This window comes from Enhydra lutris, unplaced genomic scaffold (genome assembly GCF_002288905.1).
Source record: "Enhydra lutris kenyoni isolate GAN:26980312 unplaced genomic scaffold, ASM228890v2 scaffoldscaffold7, whole genome shotgun sequence".
Classification (NCBI taxonomy): domain Eukaryota; kingdom Metazoa; phylum Chordata; class Mammalia; order Carnivora; family Mustelidae; genus Enhydra; species Enhydra lutris.
Window position 1 is genome coordinate 17,744,830 of NW_019154091.1, and position 20,970 is coordinate 17,765,799.

General features: G+C 37.6%; 1 protein-coding gene across 2 annotated transcripts in view; it reads left to right on the forward strand.

The window, feature by feature from the left end:
• The window catches only part of LOC111142200 (solute carrier family 6 member 15), a 54,667-nt gene extending 44,825 nt beyond the window's left edge, over positions 1 to 9,842 (forward strand). The window contains exons 9-12 of one of the 2 annotated variants that reach the window (XM_022495222.1): positions 661 to 853; positions 3,645 to 3,804; positions 7,797 to 7,959; positions 9,173 to 9,544. In XM_022495222.1, the coding sequence (XP_022350930.1) occupies positions 661 to 853; positions 3,645 to 3,804; positions 7,797 to 7,959; positions 9,173 to 9,544 (888 nt within the window). Of the gene's footprint in view, positions 1 to 660; positions 854 to 3,644; positions 3,805 to 7,796; positions 7,960 to 9,172 lie in introns of both variants that reach the window. The other variant, XM_022495221.1, reaches the window with a different exon arrangement.
• The last annotated feature ends 11,128 nt before the right edge of the window (positions 9,843 to 20,970 follow it).

Sequence of the window (20,970 nt, forward strand, 5' to 3'; positions counted from 1 at the left end):
AACCAACTAAGCCACCCAGGCGTCCCTAGTCTGATCTTTAATAGAAAATTTAAATTATGACTATCATTTATATATTGCACAATTATTTGGACATATAACTGATATTTAGCCATTTTAATATTTATGTTTGACGAGTCACGATTAACTCCTTTTGTTTAGCTAAAAAAGTTTTATTTTAATTTACTTTATTTTAATAAACATGAAACAGGTGAACATTAATAAGTGTTACTGTATTGGTTGTTGCCCTTTTGCTCTATTGCCAAAAAGGGAAATATAATGGAGAAATCGACCATTGATCCCTTGCAGTAAGATAGCGTACACTATACATAAGACAAAACCTAACGACTCACGTGCAGGAAGTTATGGATGGAGCTATCATAAAAATTTTGAGTTCAGTAAAGAAAAATTAACTTACTAACTTAGCCTTTAAAGTTTTGTTTTTCTTCCTTTTTAAGTTCCGGTATGTCTGTGGTTTTTATGAAATAACGCAATCAACCTTTCTTTAGAGGCAGTTTCTCAGGAGACAGCATGATATCAGCCTATCTATTTCCAGTAACTGCCAAGCATTGTTCTGAGTATTCCCTCCCCTCTGTGACTGATACATATGGGCATCCCTTAATATTGCTCAGTACTAATGTTGCTGTTTTGTATAATTTGCAGGCTGTTCAAGGGACTGGTTTAGCTTTCATTGCCTTTACAGAAGCCATGACACATTTCCCTGCCTCCCCCTTCTGGTCAGTGATGTTCTTCCTCATGCTGGTAAATCTAGGGCTTGGTAGCATGTTTGGAACCATTGAAGGGATCATCACGCCTGTTGTGGACACTTTCAAAATGAGGAAAGAAATTCTTACTGGTGAGTTTTTAAGTATTTGACTTCTCATTGAATGGATACAGGCCATTTTCTCTTGGCGAGAGGTCACAGATGGAAATGGAAAGTGTTTTGTTAATCCCCAGTTATTAATATGTATTACTATTATTTCTTATTTTATTTGTATGTTATATATAATGCAAATGATAGATTCAATGTAGACTGTATTATTTTTTGGTGCTTATATTACTTTTTATTAATAGTAATGTCACTATCATGAATCTATCATGAATAGAATGAAGTCACAGAATGTTCATATCTAATTTTGTAAATGAAACAAGTAATTATTTTTAAAAGTTCAGATCCAATGTTCCTTTTCCAAAAAGTGCATCATTGAAATTGATAAACCCAAGTTCAGTTCTCATATAAAATAGCTCTTGTAGCCTACTAGTAGTTAGTATCTCTAATTAGGAAAGAAAATAAAATAATCCATATTGACAGTTATTGTAAGTCCAATCTGGAAGCAATTATTAAAGTACCAGTTTTGGGGGCTCCTGCGTGGCTCAGTTGGTTGGGTGACTGCCTTTAGCTTGGGCCATGATCCCAGGGTTCTGGGATCAAGCCCCACTTTGGGCTCCCTGCTCTGCAGGGGAGCCTACTTCTCCCTCTCCCACAGCCTGCCACTTCCCCTGCTTGTGCGCTCTCTCTCTCTGTCTCTGTCAAATAAATAAAATCTTAAAAAAAAAAAATGAAGTTCCCATTTTGTACTGCACCACCCTTGCATTTGAAGGATATAAGAGAAATTATAAAAGAGAGATATAGGAGAGCCTTGTCTCCAAAAATAATAGTACTGATAACAAAACCAAATCTGGTACATAAGACTTACACCATAGATGGCATAGTAGCGATTTAACGTGTTACAGGAATTAAGACGCTGTGAGGGTCATCTGAATATGTGATGGAACTATCAGTGACCGGGATGGCAGTTGAATTGGAAAGGGGAAGAGTCTTGCAGAGGTCAGAGGAGAGCTTTAGTAATAGCTTTAGTTTAACATATCTAAGCAGAGATAAAGGGAACCGTTAAGGAAGCCAGCCAGGCTAGAGTGCAGGCATAGTGTTGGTAAGTGATGCAAAAACAAATTGGGAAATATTTCTGTATCTGTATCTATATCTTTATGATATTGAATGCTGGGCAGTAGTATATAGCTCCTCAAAGTTCTGTTTTTAGCTCTGAAAGATTTAGTAATAAATTACTTCTGTGTAAATAACCTTCAAAATACGTATCTTTATTAATTACCACGCTGCTAAGTTTGTACATGTATGTGTAAAACAATTTCAGCAGTTTGTTGAATACTTATGTCTTAATATCCTCTATTCAACTGGACATAAGTGAGAAACTTCCTTATCTTCTCCCCAAAAAGGCAGTCTCCACTTCTGAAGCCCCTACTGAATTCAAGGCTACCAGTATCCCACCCGCTGTGCGCACTACATAACATCTTTGCTGCTATCCTCATCTGTGCCCCATATCGAAACCCTCCTATAATAAGAGGGCTTGCAAAAATAAGGGAAGAGCGACAGCATAGTGGGAAAAAAACACACAAGGTAGTATTTGGTGAACCCCACTGGAGATCCTGTTTGGTCAGAGCAAAGGGGAATGTCCTCTCTTTTCCCATTACCTGTCTTCTGGGATCACGCCTATACTTAAAGCCATACTTGGCTGTGATGCAACGTTCCTCCATCACCTTGGCCAGATGTGCTCTCGTCTTCTCTGATAGTACAGTAGGAGTTAGATAAGTAACTTACTTAACAACCTTTACTCTGTAGTCTCCAGACAATCTCTTACTATCTGTACCACCTAGAATATGCTTTCTTCATGTTCGCCATGTACCACAGTGTAAGTAGGTGAGAGTGAATGTGACACAGGCCTATGGTTCAAGCCCTGCTGCTTCTATCTGAGACTTGGCGTGCAATATACCGGGGCAAGCGTTTAAATATTTCCACATGTGACAGACTCCAAGTAACTGTTACTTTTCCTTCTCTACATTGTATGTTTATGTATAACATCCATTTATGTATGATGCGACTCCTACTACTAGCATTGTGCTTAAGAGAGGGCAGTGATAACTTCACTTAACCCATACTTAGGGAGACTATTAGGGAACCGCCACGTGATTGAACCCAAGGATGTCTGTTTTCTCCCCTCCCAAACAGCCAGTACCTGCTCTGCTACTTTTACATCTCTGCTTAAAGGTGGCTGAGAAATAGAACACAGTCATTTTGTATGATTTATTTATTTATTTAAAAAATTTTGTTTATTTATTTGACAGAGACAGACACGGCGAGAGAGGGAACACAAGCTGGGGGAGTGGGGGAGGGCAAAGCAGGCTTCCCGCTAAGCAAGGAGCCCGATATGGGGCTCAATCCCAGAACCCTGGGATCATGACCTGAGCCGAAGGCAGACGCCCAACAACTGAGCCACCCAGACACCCCTCATCTTTTATTTTTGAAAGCTTCTCTACTAAAGTGTGTGAGAGAACAGAGTCTGACATAAATATGGGAATATTATATGGATCCCAGAAATCTCTTTAAGCTCTTACAGTAATAGTAGCTGGTCAAAGGTCACTCTCTTACAATGGATTCATATTAAATACGGGGCTAAATCCAGGAAACTCCCAATGTATTATATTGCATAGTATCAGGAAAGGTGTTGCCTGTTTTTATCATTGACAAGTTATAAAAGTGAAGACCACAATGATTGCATGTAATAACTCATAATTAAATTTAAAAGGCTGGACTGAATAAAAACTTAATTTTTTCATCTATTTCTTTTGTACAGTTATCTGTTGTCTTCTGGCATTTTGTATCGGCCTGATATTTGTGCAACGCTCTGGAAATTACTTCGTTACAATGTTTGATGATTATTCTGCTACACTGCCTCTGCTAATTGTAGTTATTTTGGAGAATATTGCTGTATCCTTTGTTTATGGCATAGATAAGTAAGTATATTTGCTTTTAGGCATTCATTTTTCATCTCTATATTGGGAAGATCAATTGTCAATATCTTTTTCATTTAGAAGAGGAGGTAAATGACTAGAGGGAAAAAATCTTTGCAAGAAAATCAAATCTTTTGTATGCTCTTCTTTGTTCAATCCTTTTAAATAAAGTATATTCCCCTATTAGGTGATTAGATAGAATTGTGCAGATGGCAATATAATCTAGGATTCTGAAGTTTTGATTTAATTCTAGTTATCAAATAGTAACTTCCAGGATCTAGTGAGTAATGGCTATGCTCCAAGAACCTTGTTAAATTGTGTTATTATTATTGTCCATATTTCACATTTCTCAGGCTTATGAGACACCCCATGTGACTTGCTCATCACCTGGGCAGAGGCACACCTGGGATTCATAGCTGTCTCTGCTTAACTTTAAAGCCTGCCTTCCTAATTACTTTGCTAATCTCTTTTATGGGAGGAATTTTATTTTATTATGATACATAATGCCTTATTTTATTATGCTATCTAAAGGCCTATGTAGCAGGTTAGTTTTGGGAAATGATCTATCCTGCTCTGAGGCATGTGTGGCATTTAGTATGCACAAACTTCTTGTTCACGTGGAGTCATTACTTGAACAACTAGATGCCTAAACCTCTAAATTACATACCTGCTTGATGTGAAAAGTATGTATACTTGGAGTGAAATGAGGCATTAGAGTAATCTCAGAAGAAAAATGTTACTGGAGATTTTATACAATATTTTAAAAAATTGTTGTCTTTAGTTAACATATATGGACTAAGGCAATAAGATTGGCAAGCTTATTAGAGGTCTGTGTGAAGGAGGAATGTGTTGCATGGAGACGGGAGTTCTCTTAAACAACATAGAGAATGTTACTGGTATTGAATGAGCTTTGTGACAAGATTGATGAATGTTTTTATTAGTGTCAAAAGCTCCAGGCAAGGAAAGGGAGGGAGACTTACTTTTAATGATCATGTACTATATGGCAATAGAAGTAATAGCTGTTTGACGTACATTAAATCTGAATCCTCATAAAAATACCCTGTGGTAACTAATGTCATCCATATTATAGGTGAAAAATTGGCCTTGCTTGTACAGGAGAACAAGTATATTAGTTATAGAGCCAGGATTGTAATTTAGACCTTAATTTCAAAATTAGGTATCTCTATACTCTACCAAGATATTCCTAATCCCTAACTTGCACTGTGTTGGAATTTGATGTTATTATTGGACTGATCTGTGGATCAATAAGGTCATAATTTAGATTTCCATTTACATAGTTTGTAATTTACAATAAGCATAGTACAAATTATCTCTTTTTAGTAGTTAATGTCCCTAAATAATAATAGTTAACAACAGCAGAAGTGATACTACTACTAATGGTAGTTATTAAACTGATATCTATTAAATTCCTACTATCTGTGCACCTATTAAATTCCTACTGTGTGTGAGGTAATGTACTCTGCACACATTGCCTACGAGCCTAACAATAACTTTCCATGATAGAAATCTCTTTTTTGAAAATGCCAAAAAAATGCTTTGCCATTTTTTAGTGTATATCTTAGTGTCTAAAAATACAAGAAAATTTATTTTCCTTGAATGTGGTCAAATCTTAAGAAAAAATTTTTTTGAAAAGAGGAAAGGAGCAGAATAGATCCCTGCAGACAACAAAAGCACACAAGCAAAATAGATGGAAAACTAACCATATTTCAAAAAATGAGTTGAAATATATTTTTCAAGAAGAAAAAGAATAGCATGTATCAGTTGTTTAAAAATCAAGAAATATGAGAATTAGAGAAAAGGAAGATTTGAAAACAGGTGATAGAACTCAGGAAATGTGAATAAGAATGTGAATAATAATATTCAGAAATGATGATCGGATTAAAAACACAACAACAATAAGCACAATGGCTAGTTCCACAAGAATGAGAAGCTAGAAAGGAGGAATAATTTTTTTAATCAAAAAATACTTTTTTTAATCAAGAAGAAATACCAGGGGTGTCTGGGTGACTCAGTTGTTGGGCGTCTGCCTTAGACTCAGGTTGTGAGCCCAGAGTCCTGGGATCAAGTCCCACCTCAGGCTTCCTGCTCAGCAGGGAGTCTGCTTCTCCCACTCCCCCTTGCTCACACTCTCTCACTATCTATCTCTCTCTTGAATAAATAAAATCTTAAAAAAGGAGGAGAAATAACAAAGGAGCTAAGAAAAGGAATAGGAATAGGAGTTAAACAAAGACGACTCCACGTGTGTACAACAATGAAGTTCTCTAAAAACGGTGGCCAGAGCAATACTAAATGCTGTAATTGAAAAACTTGCCTGAAATAAGTGACAACCTGAATGTTGAAAGGGCACATGATACACTTTGAAAAATAGACATAAGCTAACACCAGGACGTAGTCTAGGCTCTCACTTTAAGACATAAAAAAAAAAAAAAAGAAAAGAAAAGAAAAGAAAAAAGAAAAGAGAAAAAAAAAGAAAAAAGGCCATCTAAGCAAAAACGCTAACTAACAAAACAAAATTATTTATGATAGAACAATCTGATAGTCAACAAACTTTGTGTAACAATATCAGGTAGTTAGAAATATTTACAACTCTCAAGCAAAGAAACATAAGCCACAGGCTTTTCAACCAGCAACTCTCACATTCAAGTATAGTGGCCAGAGACAGACAATTATGAACATACAAGAAATTAGGAAATATAGTTACTATGAGTTCTCTTGGAAGTCTCTGCTAGAGGACTGTCTTTACACAACCAAATAATCTACTGGAACATTGGTGCAAGCACTGGTGGGTGCTTATGTGATTATCTCTAGACGAACAATGAGGGATATAGACCACTATGTAATGAATACGCCTTGTCAGCATTAACGTGATATACCTGAAAGGGTGAACTTTATTTCATGTAAATAACACCATAATAACCTTACTTAAAACAACAACATAAGCCTAACGGTTACTAGGTCTAAGTGCTAATCTATAGGAAGTAGGAGGATCAGATGTGCTTGTGAAGCAACACTGTGTGGATGTAATAGCAAAATCCAGACTGTGGGATTCCTATGGTATAAAGTGTCCAGCCGATTGAACAAAAAAATTGGAAGAAACAGAAAAGACATGTGAGAGGAACGTAGAGATGAACAAGGAGTTTGAGAAATACATCAGTCAGTTGCAGTTTGTGGACCTTCTTTCAATTCAAACAGATGATGACAAGGAGTGAAAGTTTACATTATGTAAGCACTGATCGGATACTGGATGACTTGAAGTAATTATTGCTAAGTTAAAAGAAGACACAAGGAACTTTTAAAAAAGATTTTATTTATTTATTTGACAGAGAGAGACACAGCAAGAGAGGGAACACAAGCAGGGGGAGTGGGAGACAGAGAAGCACGCTTCCCACCAAGCAGGGAGCCTGACGCAGGGCTTGATCCCAGGACTCTGGGATCATGACCTGAGCCCAAGACAGATGCCCAATGACTGAGCCACCCAGGCGCCCCAACACAAGGAATTTTTAATGTATTGCGAATATTGTGTTTATAGAGTAGAAAGTCATCAGTGGGAGGCTTTTCAGAAATTGGTTTAAAGATTTTATTTTTTGTGTGACAGAGAGCGTGGGGAAGGGGCAGAGGGAGAAGCAAGATGCCCTGCTGAGCAGGCAACCTGATGCAGGACTCAATCCCAGGACTCTCTGGGATCATGACCTGAGCAGAAAGCAGGAGCTTAAACCACTGAGCCACCCAGACACCCTTCAGCAATTGGTTTAAGAGGGCTTTCACTAAACAAAATTCACAGTACTTAACTGTTTACATTTTACTTATTAAGTGTTCTTAATTTGTAAGTCATCTCCCAATATGATTTTTTGATTCTGTATACAATGTCGTAGGGTATCTTAGCTAAACCCTTGTCAAACTGTTGATATAATGCACATTTTTAAGGCATAGAAAAATTGACTTGAGGCATAATTAAGTGCTTTCTTTTTATTTAGATTTGTGGAAGACCTGAAAGATATGCTGGGCTTTGCTCCCAATAGATACTACTACTATATGTGGAAATATATTTCTCCTCTAATGCTATTATCACTGCTAATAGCCAGCGTTGTGAATATGGGATTAAGTCCTCCTGGCTATAATGCATGGATTGAAGATAAGGTAAAATAGAAAATAAGGAAGTTAGATGAAAAATATATGTGAAATATTATTTTAGGGGTTTTGTCTTTTGCTTTCTTCACACTATATTTTGCTGCTTAATGAATGGTGTTGTTTTTAATGCAAGGATCTTGAGATTTATATTTTGTTTGGCCCCAGACATGCATGATTTGTTACGGATTGAAGATTTTTTTTAATACGTGAGAAACATGGTCTTGGTTCTCACCAAGTAGCTGTGTTTACGTCACCATAGATGAACCAATAATTATGGGGCCTTTGACCCTAGAAAACATATTGCACAAAACACCAGGAATATTTTTCCTATATAAACTTATGAAATCATATCCTAGATACTATATAACGAGAACATATGCATTAGCCATGAAGGCATAACTGAAATAAATATTGAAGGAAATATATTAGCAATGACAATTTCAATTTCTGTTTTCATTGCATTAGCTACCTCATAATAAAGATACATATTGTTATAAAATCAGAATGCTTATATTTTTAAAAAATTGCTTATTTTTATTAACATACAGTGTATTATTTGTTTCAGGGTACAGCTCTATGATTCATCAGTCTCACACAATTCACAGCATTCACCATTGCACATACCCTCCCCAATGTCCATCACCCAGCCACCCCATTACTCCAGAATGCTTATTTTTCAGAGATATCTCTGACCTTGAACTGTTCTATGGTCAATAACTCTATATAATAACTAAATTCATGACTGGGGCATTAACAAATCTGTTAACCCTTACTATAGCCCTTGGGGCGAGGTGTGCTTCAAGAGTTAGATTTTCAGATTTTAGAAAGACAGTGTGGCCCATGTAATTTAATGACTGAGAGCAGTGCTCATTTATTTTTCTCAGCGTTCTGCAGGTGAACTGGGTCATTCTTCTCTAGGCTTTACCTGAGCTAACTCCTGTAGTTGACTGAACTTAGAGGGCCAGTCACTCTCTATGTAATCTTTCATTCTTGGCTTCTTCCTAGCTTAATGGACTCAGGGCAACATCCCACGGAATAGAGGCAGAACTCACCAGTCCTGTAAAGCCTCGCCTTTAAAGTTGATTGATGTCACTTCTGCAGCATTCTGTTGGTCAGAGCATATCACAAGACTCTTTGCTTATAGACCTGAGACAAATATAATTCTTTTTCCATGTACTTACAGAGCAAGATCATCAATAATGATTTTTTTTGGCTTTCACAGGCATCTGAAGAATTTCTGAGCTATCCAACATGGGGACTAGTTGTCTGTATCTTGCTGATGGTCCTGGCAATACTCCCCGTCCCAGCCGTCTTTGTCATTCGTCACTGCAACCTAATAGACAATAGTTCTGGTAATTTAGCATCTGTGACCTATAAGAGAGGAAGGGTCCTGAAAGAGCCTGTAAACTTAGAGGGAGATGATGCAAGCCTCATTCATGGGAAGATATCCAGCGAGATGTCATCTCCAAATTTTGGTAAAAATATTTACCGAAAACAGAGTGGATCACCTACTCTGGATACTGCTCCCAATGGACGATATGGAATAGGGTACTTGATGGCAGATATGCCGGATATGCCAGAATCTGACTTGTAGCTGGGAGGAAAATATCAGTGGGCTTTATTTGGTTCATTTTTATCAATGAACATTGGCTCTACTAAGAGAAGCATTAGGCTTCACTTACCAGAGGGCGATCTCAGGTGTTCCTTGGCTGTGATCTTTAATCCTAAGTACATGTACATTCAACTAGAGCATTCCTTCGGATTCTTCGGTTTACATTTGTGCAGAAAGAGTTGCAGACAGAGCTTATAGTGACTGAGGTCCAAACTTGTCAGAATTTTTAAAAATACTTCTGGTGTTTTTTCAAGCATTTCTATCTCAAAAGAAAAAAAAACAGGCGTTACCTCAGTTTCTAATAATTTCTGGTTTAATAATATTGGCAATTCAAAAATGGCATAATTTAAAATTTATGTTTGCCTTGAGGGTAACTCCCAGTATTACAATGAACAGTTCTGTAAGTTGGTGCCTCTAAGCACACTTCCGTGAATATATTGTGTAGATAGGCTGTACTTATTTTGGTAGCATTGATACCTTCTTAGGCAATTATCTGAAGAAAACTGCAAAATATTTTCTTATGTAATAGCTGTATAGAGCAATAGTATCAAAGAATAAGAAGGCACTAATGCTGGATGACAGTTTAGATTCGAAGGTGACTGGGGATCATGTGCGCGATGGTTGCATATTTTGTGTAAAATATATGTGTGAAAATGATCTAAGAATGAGTCACTCAGCACTCTCAAGAATTATGCAGATTCTGCATTTTCCTATGCCATGTGCCTAAAAACCTACTTGATATTTATTGTGGTTTCAAGATTACTCATAGTATATTTATATATACTTGCAATGTATATAGATGTATATTAGTACTCTAAGTACTGATTTGAAAACTTGAAGCAAGATGGCATTTTATTTCATATCTTTCTGTTTTGCTTCTGTTTTATGCAAATATAAATCCTTTTTTAAGTGATTGTTAAGATTGTATGGCATTACATTTTAAGCTACAAATAAATGAAGTTAAAAATGATGTTTGTTTTCCACACTGATTTTTCTTGTATCACCTGAGTTGGATTATCTTGCATTTCAGCCAGCACTTAGGCATTGCATAATAATTAATCATCGCATTCCAAGAGGGATTAATAGATTGATTAATAGAGTTACCACCACTTCAGAGACAAAAGGGAAGTAGAGTACTATGATTGAATGGTGTTCTAACGTAGTCTCATAGTTCTTGAAAAAGTAGTCTCCTAGGAGACCATGTGTACAGTTGACTGCTTGTGGAGTCAGTATTGTGTCTGAAGTGTAAGAAATTATGATGATTTCTTTTTTATGAAACTGTTGGCATCCATGAAAGTGGATGAAGCAGAACTCCAACTGACTCCCATCTCATAAAAGGCTTTTATTTACAACTGTCCTACTGCTATATTCGTCACATTTAAAAAATCACAATGAATATAACAGCAAAATAGGGGAGGTAGTACACACACCTTATCCATTAATGTATTTTTGGCCAAATATGTTTGATCTGCTAGCGGCATATGTTATCAGACTACATCACAGCATTTAAAATATAATTCCACTGGTGACTAAAACTTTTGGTTTTGTTTTTACATATTAATATTATATTTTGTATCATTTAAGATTAAAAAATATTCATTGATAGGCAATGTGTGTACATTTCACAAAGCTCAGAAATTATAACAATTTGGTGTAGAGTGAATTTCCCTCCCAACATTTCTCCTAGCCACCCAATTCCATCCTTAAAGGCAACCTCCATTACCAGTATCTTTTGTATCCTTTTGGCAATGTTCTGTGTTATACACATCACACAAATAACGGCATTCTGTGATCTAATTTATTATCTCTGTATCCTGGACATTTGTTTCATGTGAAGGCACATAGATCTGCCTCATTATTTCAGAAGTTGAAGGAATAAGTTTTATTTTTGGGTTGAAGCAGTATGTTTTATAAGTTTCCCCAATATTAAAAAGTCTGTAGCAAATACTTACTTTACCTGCTTGCCTTTAGCTAATCATGTCTAAAGACTGTCAAATAGCACTATCTCTCTTGGCTCCTCCTCACCATGGGCTCTTAATCTACAGATTGGATACCTGCCCTCCACTGGCAAATGGATCTCCTTCCTTCTGTTCACAAAGTAATGGGAAGTATGCAGGAATCCTGTGTGATGGAAGAGAAACCAAATTGTTTCTAATGCCCTTACATGGCCAATGAGACAACAAGACAGTGAAAAGAACAAGGTCTTCTCTCCTTTCTGCTTACTTAGTCAGTTCTTCAGCTCTTCATTCATTCACTCGTTTGCTCCCCTTTCTTTGAATATCTCTCCACCAAGAATTTACCCTATTCTTAGTACTAAGCCAAGGCACTATTGTAATTAGTGTGAACCATTCATTTTTACCCTATTGTTCTCCTCTTTGTTAGGGAGACCCCTCTTCCGCCCTTTCCCAGGCAGTGTAGTATTTAATCAATTAACAGTAGCGCACATGAGCTATCCCTCTTTTTGTATTACTTTCCATTACTTTTGTAAACTCTGGGCTAAATTGTACCTGGATATAACGTAGTCAAATGTTGTCTACCTTCAAATGGAAAGGAGGCTGGGGAGTGTGACAGTAGGGCTAACAGAGTGTTCACAGTGGGTAAAAGTAAGGGGAGAAGAAGTACTCACTGTTAGGTATTCGAATCATAAGGTAGGAGTCTAGTAGTTTCGGGCAACAAAGTCTTAGGATATGACTTTATGAAAGCATTTTTTCATTTCCATGTGTTTATGTGTATGTGCATTTCTTAAAGGAAGGAGTTACTTTCATTATTGAATCTTCAGATGGACAAGTGACCCAGAACATTTTAGATTAAAATGCAGTGTTTCTTAACTATAATTATGCTTTAGAGTTTCTTGTGACCTTTTTAGAGACGTATTTCCAACCTAGTAAATGTGAATTCTTTTGGGATTGGATGCAGGACATGACTTTTTTTTTTTTTTTTTAACTTATTCTAATGTGCATTATTGGTTAGGAACCGTGGTTATGAAGGAGATGAAAAGAAGGACAAGTAAATATGAACTCTAATTGTCTTCAATCAAGCAGAATAGAATGAAAATGAAGATGCTGCAATTGTGATAACTGGGGAGAAAAATAATTTAGGTGGATAGAAGTTGGAAATCATAATGTAAAAAATGCTTTGAAGAGTGAAATATCTTTCTCCTTTTGAGACTATGCAGGTCACTGCTTCCTGAACATTTCCCCCAAAAGACCCATATCTGTGTTGATTAAATATGAATAAAATAATACCAATTATATGGGTTTTCCCATAAATTTTAGTTGTAAATTTTTTAAGCTGTAAAGTTTTGACAGAAAAAAAAAATAAAACTCTAGAAAACTACTGGAAATATTTGCGATAACACTTTCCATAAGCTAGTTATTACTGAGTATAACATATTACTTTCATAACTAGCACTGAAGTAAAGTGTTTCATATGTTGTTTTTCATCAAATGACTGACTTCAAAATTGGCTGATTGTCTGCTTATTCAGACATATGTTCCCACCTAAAACATTGCCTGTGGACTGCCTATCATGTGGCGGTAATAAGAAAAAAAGACTGGGATGTTATCTTGTCCTAAAGTCAATGACCTCTGGGTTCTGCTCTTGCTTTAACACCCCTGTCATTCCCAGAGCCACCTTCAGATACACACCCAGACCCCAGACCACCACCACAACCACCAATAGCAACTAAAATAAAAACACCATGAATAGGGACTCCTGGGTGGCTCAGTTGGTTAAGCCTCTGCCTTCAGCTCAGGTCATGATCCCAGCATCCTGGGCTCCTTGCCACATCGGGCTCCTTGCTTGGCTGGGAGCCTGCTTCTCCCTCTGCCTCTGCCTGCCACTCTGTCTGCCTGTGTTCGCTCTTGCTCCTCTCTCTCTGACAAATAAATTAAAAAAAAAAACAAAAACCCAAAAACCTCTTAAAAAAAAAACAAAACCCACCATGAACAGCAAAAACCATGCCCTGTAAGACCCATGCAACGAGGACTGTGGTGCCATGTAAGTATAAGGAACCAGGCCCTGGAGATTTGTGGTGGTAGCCCAGCTGCTCTCCCTCCCCGGCCCTACCGGGCCCCGTGGCCTTTTCAGAATATATTCTTACGTCACATAGTAAGGAAGATAAAGATTTTAGAAGAGAGTGGCATTTATGTTTCTGAGAATACAATTTTCTTTAGAAAAAGCCTTTCAAAGAGTTGCAAAAATATGTCATTTTACTGTTCTTTAAGGGGACGCTTATGAAAAGCAAAAAGGCAGAACACAATACTCTAGTGTACACCAATTTGTAAAGATTGAGTAAAGCATTTTCAAGCATGGCAGCCGTGTGTTCACTTGATCTGCTCGTTACTGGCTTCCACCCACGTCACGGACGAGGTCAACAGAATTCATGCGTGCAGATGCCTGGCCTAGATTCGCTTTCCCTAGAGCGGTGGTATCTCTTGTCAGGATTATGTCCCCTCCCCCCACTTCATTTTAAAACTCTGCTTTAATTTGAATAAATATTAAAAGGATCAATCTGAGATCATTTAGGGTCGGTTAAATCAATATCTGACAGAACTGAACAAAGAAGATGCCCTCTCTGAGCAAGAGGGGACCTGGATGGCCCAATCTCTCTGCTTAACTAATCAAATCAAAGTTTATTCATTACATAGTTTCTAAATACCGTTTTAGGTAGAATCAGCCATTCAGTTCAGCCTTTTATAATCATATGAGATTGAATTGCCTCAATCCTTTTTTCCAGGTTACTGTATGAAGTAGCGCTGTCTCAATGAGGAGAACCAAACAGCTAACCAACCAGCCATTCCAGATAAGACTGTCTATTCCCCGTTACTTTAGCCAAGTGAGGTCACTGATAAACGGAATCTGAGACTTAGATTTAATAGAATAAATCTAATTATTTACATAATGCGCACTTTATCGTGATATGGAATTTATTATCTATTTTATTTTTACTTTTTAGCTTGTAACTCACATCCATTAAAAATAGCACTTTCTCATCCAAAACTCTTCCACTTTTCATTGTTTCCCACCTCTTCATAAAATATTTATATTCAAACAAACCCCAACCAAAACAAGTAGATGAAGCTGCCTTCCTCTTGAGTTTTACAGATGAATTACAATAGCAAAACAGCACACACTTTTTGCCATCACTTTGTGGTTAATTTACCTTCTGTATTGTTTTAGAAAATACAAGTAGTCCACATCCTAAACTTGAATTTTTCAAAGTTTGTTAAGTTTTTGCATTTCTAACTTTTCCAGATAAGACTTTAAGACTGTTTCTTCATTTTTAGGCAGAGTAAGCAAAACACCTCCAGAATGGGAGTGATAGAAGCATCACTTTTTTTTTTAATTCTTATCACAGAAGTAAACTTTGTAATGCATATAGCGCTGACAAGATCTAGTTGAGAGATTTTGACACTATTTAGATGAAAAAGTACTTGGAATTTCACAAGTAGTTTGTCTCACGGGAATTCCATAGCTGTATATGATTAAGACACAAATGTTTCGTTATTATAATTACATAATTTCAGGGACTTGACGTCAAGAGCACAAAGGAAGTTCTTGTAATGGGGAGGAAATATTTTTTGGCATTAAACGGTCCTATTTCTGAATAAAAATAATGCTGATAATTATCTGACAATAGTCTGAAAATTCTGATTCTGTCTTTATATCACTGTTCCGGTCATCGGAGCGAACAGTAATTTATCTGTGAATGAGTCTTTGTCTTTTAATAGAAAAAAGAGTATTTCCTATGTGATATTATTAAAGAAAGATGAGTCAGTCAGCTCTGATCTTTTCAGAGAAAAGAGGGAAATGTTTCTGGCAGAAGAGCTTGCTGGTGTGCACTAGATGGATGAACAGACTGGGGGACTTTGCCTTCCTTTCCCATGCTGTGATACCCTTCGCTGATCAGCCAGGCATGGCAGCCTTGTCTGCTCTTATTGATTAACTCTCAAGGCTGACTTGGAGCCTTGTGCTGTCCAGGTTTCAGATTTGTCCAGCTGGTTTCACACAAAGGAAAACTAGGAGCTGTCATATTAGAATGTAGCCCTAACAGCAGCCTCATCTTAAAAACCACATGGGAACTAATTGAGAGCAGTGTTAGTGCTTAGCAGAATCTATGGAATTCTGGAAAAGTAGCTCCCCACCCATTACTCATGTTTTATGAAGCACAATATATTTTAGGTAATACGGATTTGAAAGTCTAGAGACTTAGCTACTGAAAATTATAGTTCAGGCTTTTGGGACAGTGAAGTGTAAACATTCCAGGTAAGAGCTCTAATATAGAGAGACCTGGGCAGCTAGGTAGAGAGAACTTACCTATTGCATCCTAATCTCTATGAACACCATTTAAGCTGGGTATTTACAGATATTTATGAATGGACTTATGAAGGGGTTACATCCTGATAAACCCATTGTAAGTTGAAAATATCATGACAAAAATGCATTTAATACATCTAACCTACTGAACATCATAGCTAAGCCTAGCCTAACTTAAACTTACATTTACCTACAGTTGGGCAAAATCTTCTAACAGAGTCTATTTTACAATAAGCTATTGAATATCTGATGTAGTTTATTGAATACTGTACTGACAGTGAAAAACAACACCGTTGTAGAGGTGTAGAGTGGTCATGTGTCAGCTGTTTACCCTCGGGGTCACGTGGCTGACTGGGAGCTGTGGCTGACGTCCTAGCATCACAAGAGACAGTATCACACTATGTATCACTAGCTTGGAGAAAGCTCAGAAGTGGAGGTGTGGTTTCTACTGACTGCATATGGCTTTTGCAACATCATAAAGTCGAACCATCATAAGCTGAACCCTCATAAGTCAAACCATCATAATTCTGGGACGATCCGTATAGTTTTAACTGAGGTTTAAAACCGACCAAGTTTTCCCAGGGTTTTTCCTCTTACTTTGTCCACTTTGAGGTCGTAGTGAACTCCTGCACTTTTCTGTCCTCTTTTCCTTAACTCTTATCATCAGTCAGCGAATAAATAATTAGAAAAATTTTAGGTTTTAGCTCCACTCCCAGGAATGGCTGCTAGAAAATACAGCCTTTTCTTTCTTTCTTTCCTTCCCTTTCTTCCTCCCTCGTTCTTTCTTTCTTTCTTTCTTTCTTTCTTTCTTTCTTTCTTTCTTACTTTCTTTCTTTCTTCTTTCTTTCTTTCTTTCTTTCTTTCTTTCTTTCTTTCTTTCTTTCTTTCTTTCTTTCTTTCTTTCTTAAAATAGGTGCCATGCCCAGAATGAAGCACAACACAGGGCTGAACTCATGACTTTGAGATCAAGACCTGAACTGAGACCAAGAGTGTGGCACTTAGCCAACTGAGCCACTCAGGTGCTCCCACTGGCAAGTACAGTCTTAAATCAGTTCCACTTTTAATCCATGGATCCCCTAGTGCCTAGGGAGGGAGCAGATAGAGCTTCTACTCAACCCCATCCCCCTCTTCTATTCAACTAAAGCGGCTCCACTTTTTTTCTGTTTTTAGGTTGGGTAACATGTCATTAAAAAATATGAATTCCGAGTTTACAAGAGGCTATATGCAAATTCTCTCTCTATATATATAAAATATAGATAATAGATATTTATATAGCTAGATATTTATATAGATATAGATAGATAGATGGATACTCTCTTTCTCTCTCTCTCTCTCTCTCACACACACACACACACACACACACACACACACACACTAAGAACACTTTGGTCCTGGAGTCAGATTAATTTTTTTCTTACTATAAGCTCTACCACTTATTGTTACATAACTCTGAACAACTTATCAAGCCATTCTTTTTTTTTTTTTTTTAAAGATTTTATTTATTTATTTGACAGAGAGATCACAAGTAGGGAGAGAGGCAGGCAGAGAGAGAGAGGAGGAAGCAGGCTCCCTGCCGAGCAGAGAGCCCGATGCGGGGCTCGATCCCAGGACTCTGAGACCACTACCCGAGCCGAAGGCAGCGGCCCAACCCACTGAGCCAGCCAGGCGCCCCTTATCAAGCCATTCTTGAACCTCAGTTCTCTTATCTGTAAAGTGGGATTGATAACAATATCCACCACATACGGCTATTACGAAAATGAAAAAAGGTAATGAGATGCAATGTTCAGCACCGCCGCTGGCCCAGATGCAGCAAGCCTCAGAACTTAGGCATTCTCCAAAGGCTGAAGATGATCCTTATACACTTGAAGCTTTTGAGAATCCCTAAGAATCAAGCCATATATTACGTTTTCCCCTATTTTTCTTATGTGTAATACTAGACTTGAGATGCCAAAACAAAGCAAACCTCTTTATTTAGAGATGGTCAAGGCATTACATACTTCTCTTCCATTACAAATACATTTTCCAAGCCTATGCCGTGTGTAAATTACCACCAAATTATAGGTACAGAATAAGTTATAAGATCCAACCAATGAATGAAGGGCTGGATATGGGAGATATAGCCTCCAAGTCGAGTAGAAGTCAGAGACCCAGGGAAGAAACGGGAGCTAAGACTCAAAGGAGACAATGAGGTCTGAGGGATCAAAACTTTGTGAACGGGGATACCAAATCTCCTTCATATGGAAGAAACAATGGCATCTTTGCAATGACTTAAAACCAGATCAGGGCCAACCCTCTCTGCCTTCTATTAGCATAAGCATAGCCAGATGGCAGATACATCTATGGAAAGCAAGGTGGATGGTGACAAACTCAGAAACTTCAAATTACGCAAATTTTATAACCTAGAGAGTAGGAGGGAATGCTAGGGACTGGACTACTTGTCTAAATTCATTTCAAATGATTGTTTTAAAAAAACTAAGATTCACATGTGTTAATGGAATAATGTGTCTGGGCACCAGATTCCGCGCACAGGCTGCCAGTGTGCAACCTCACCCATCCACAATATTTCATCTGTGTCCTTCCAAACTCTTGAGAATCGTATGGCCAGGGAATACTTCTTCGTACACTATTATTATCTTTGCAGGCAAATGAGAAGACACAAGACTTATGAAACATGACTGCTTGGATAATTGCATTTACCTAAATAGAGAACCATATAGAAAATTCAGAGAGGGGGAAATACTATGTAAAAATGCCTTGCAAGATACAATGAGGGTCTTTTCTCCTAGGTCAACTGCCTATCCCTTGGTGAATTCTGTAGTGCTCTGTGTGCTCCTGGAATGAAGTCAGTATAAAGGCAGAGCTAGGAAGGAGAGTATGTTCATTATCCAGGGCTGCCAAAACAAAGTACCACAGACTGGGTGGCTTAAAACAACAGAATTGTATTCTCTCATAGTTCTGGAAGCTCCAAGTCTGACGGTTCTAGAGGAGAGTCTGTCCCACGCTTTTTCTGGTGGTGTCGGGCAATGCTTGGTGTTCCTTGACAAAGATGCGTCACTGAGATCTCTGTCTTCTTCTCCATCACAGGACATTCTGTCTTCATGTGTCTGTGTATCTTCTCTTCTTATAAAGACACCAGTCTTATTGGATTCAGGCCCACCCTGATTCAGTAACACCTCATCTTAACTTGATTTGATCTTCGAAAACCCCATTTCCAAATAAGGTCTCATTTATGGGTACCACGGGTTAGTACGTCAACATACCTTTTGGGGAGACACAGTTCAATCCACAACAGAGAAGGTGGAACGGTGTTCATTTAGGTTCAGCTTCCCAGGTGAAATGTAAGTCTAACACAGCTGTGAGTAATACTAAAATATAGGTTTCACTATATTCCTTCATATTTTGGGGAAAAATGCAGATAACTAGAACATTTAATGTGTGATTCTGGTCTGATGACTCTCTTAAAAGTTCTTCTAAGGCTCTGTACTTAGGATACTTGAGATAAATTACAAACTGCTTAAGATGGTAGACCTGATTTTCCATAATAAGTTTCTATCTTACCCCGGCTCATCTCTTCCCTAGCACATTCTACTCTGCGGTCATGTACAATCACTATAGTTGTGCTTCTTTGAGTGTTCTAAATCCCTTTGAACCCATTTCTTTGCACATATTGTTCTGTGTATCCAGATTGCTCTCCACTCCTCCCCATTCTCCCTTTGTCTTTGGCTAGCATCTACATATCTTTCAGTTCCCAGTGTAAAAAGCTTTTTCCTTTGTGGATTTGTTTGTCCTGTTTGCGTGCTCTGCTTACCCTTGGAACAGCACTCATGACATTATATTCAAATTCTCTGTTTCCCACATTAGCTAACAAATTCCCAGAGGTTAGACATTTGTTTTATTTAGAATTATATTTCTGGAGCTACACAGTGCTTGGCACAGAAACGACATGCACATTTTTTTTTCCTTTTTAAAGGAAAGAGGAATAGGAGAGGAGGAGAAATTGAAAGAGGAAGAAGCGGGCGCCTGGGTGGCTCAGTGAGTTAAAGCCTCTGCTTTCTGCTCAGGTCATGATCCCAGGGTCCTGGAATCGAGCCCCGCATCGGGCTCTCTGCTCAGCAGGGAGCCTGCTTTCCTTCCTCTCTCTCTGCCTGCCTCTCTGCCTACTTGTGATCTCTGTCTGTCAAATAAATTAAAAAAAAAAAAAAGAGAGGAAGAAGCATTAGAGGAGAATAAACACATATCTGAATGCCCACACGCTTATTAGATAAGATCACCTCATTGACCCACTCAATTTGTTCAAGCTCATTAAAATGATCTAAACAGAGATGAGCTGACGATTTCTGGGTGATTTCAGGGATCATTGATAAATGTATCAGATCTTCATATAAATTATCTTGATCACAGAGAACCAGTAGAGTTTTGACATTCAATACAGGGAAGCAAGTTGTCAGGGTTTAGAGGCCAGCCCTGATACTTAGTCCCCGAGTGACCTTGAATAATTCACATCTCCTTGCATCCTTTTCTTCACCTGTAAATTACGGATGATAATAGCACTAACTCACAAGGTTGATGTGAGAATGCAGTGAGTTAATACATTTAGAATGCTTTGTACCTAGAACAATACATATCAAACAGTACGTGTTATATAGTGGTAATTATTATTTTCAACAAAAACTGTGCCAGTTTTTCCATCTGGATTAACTAGCCATCTTGACCAGCTAGGATTTAAACATTAAAATGAGTATTTTCAGCCACCCTCAAAATTAGATGGTCAAGTATTATATTTCAGTTTTCCATTAAATATACTAGCCTAATTCTGATACAAACTCAAAGGATACTATGTGAGAAGGAAATTTGTAGAAATTCTGTATTGATTAGGGGAAAAGAAAATCATACAAATAAAGTTTTTGAAATGTGTTGTGGTCAGGAAACTAACAAAACACTACATGAGTAGAATGGAATATAATGAATTGAATCATATTTTTAAAATATTTTTTATTTCTACTTCAAGAGAGGTATAAAATCACTGACTGTCATTCAAGAATATTCCATAAGAGGGCAGTAGTACATTTTCGTATCAATAGGTTTCAACT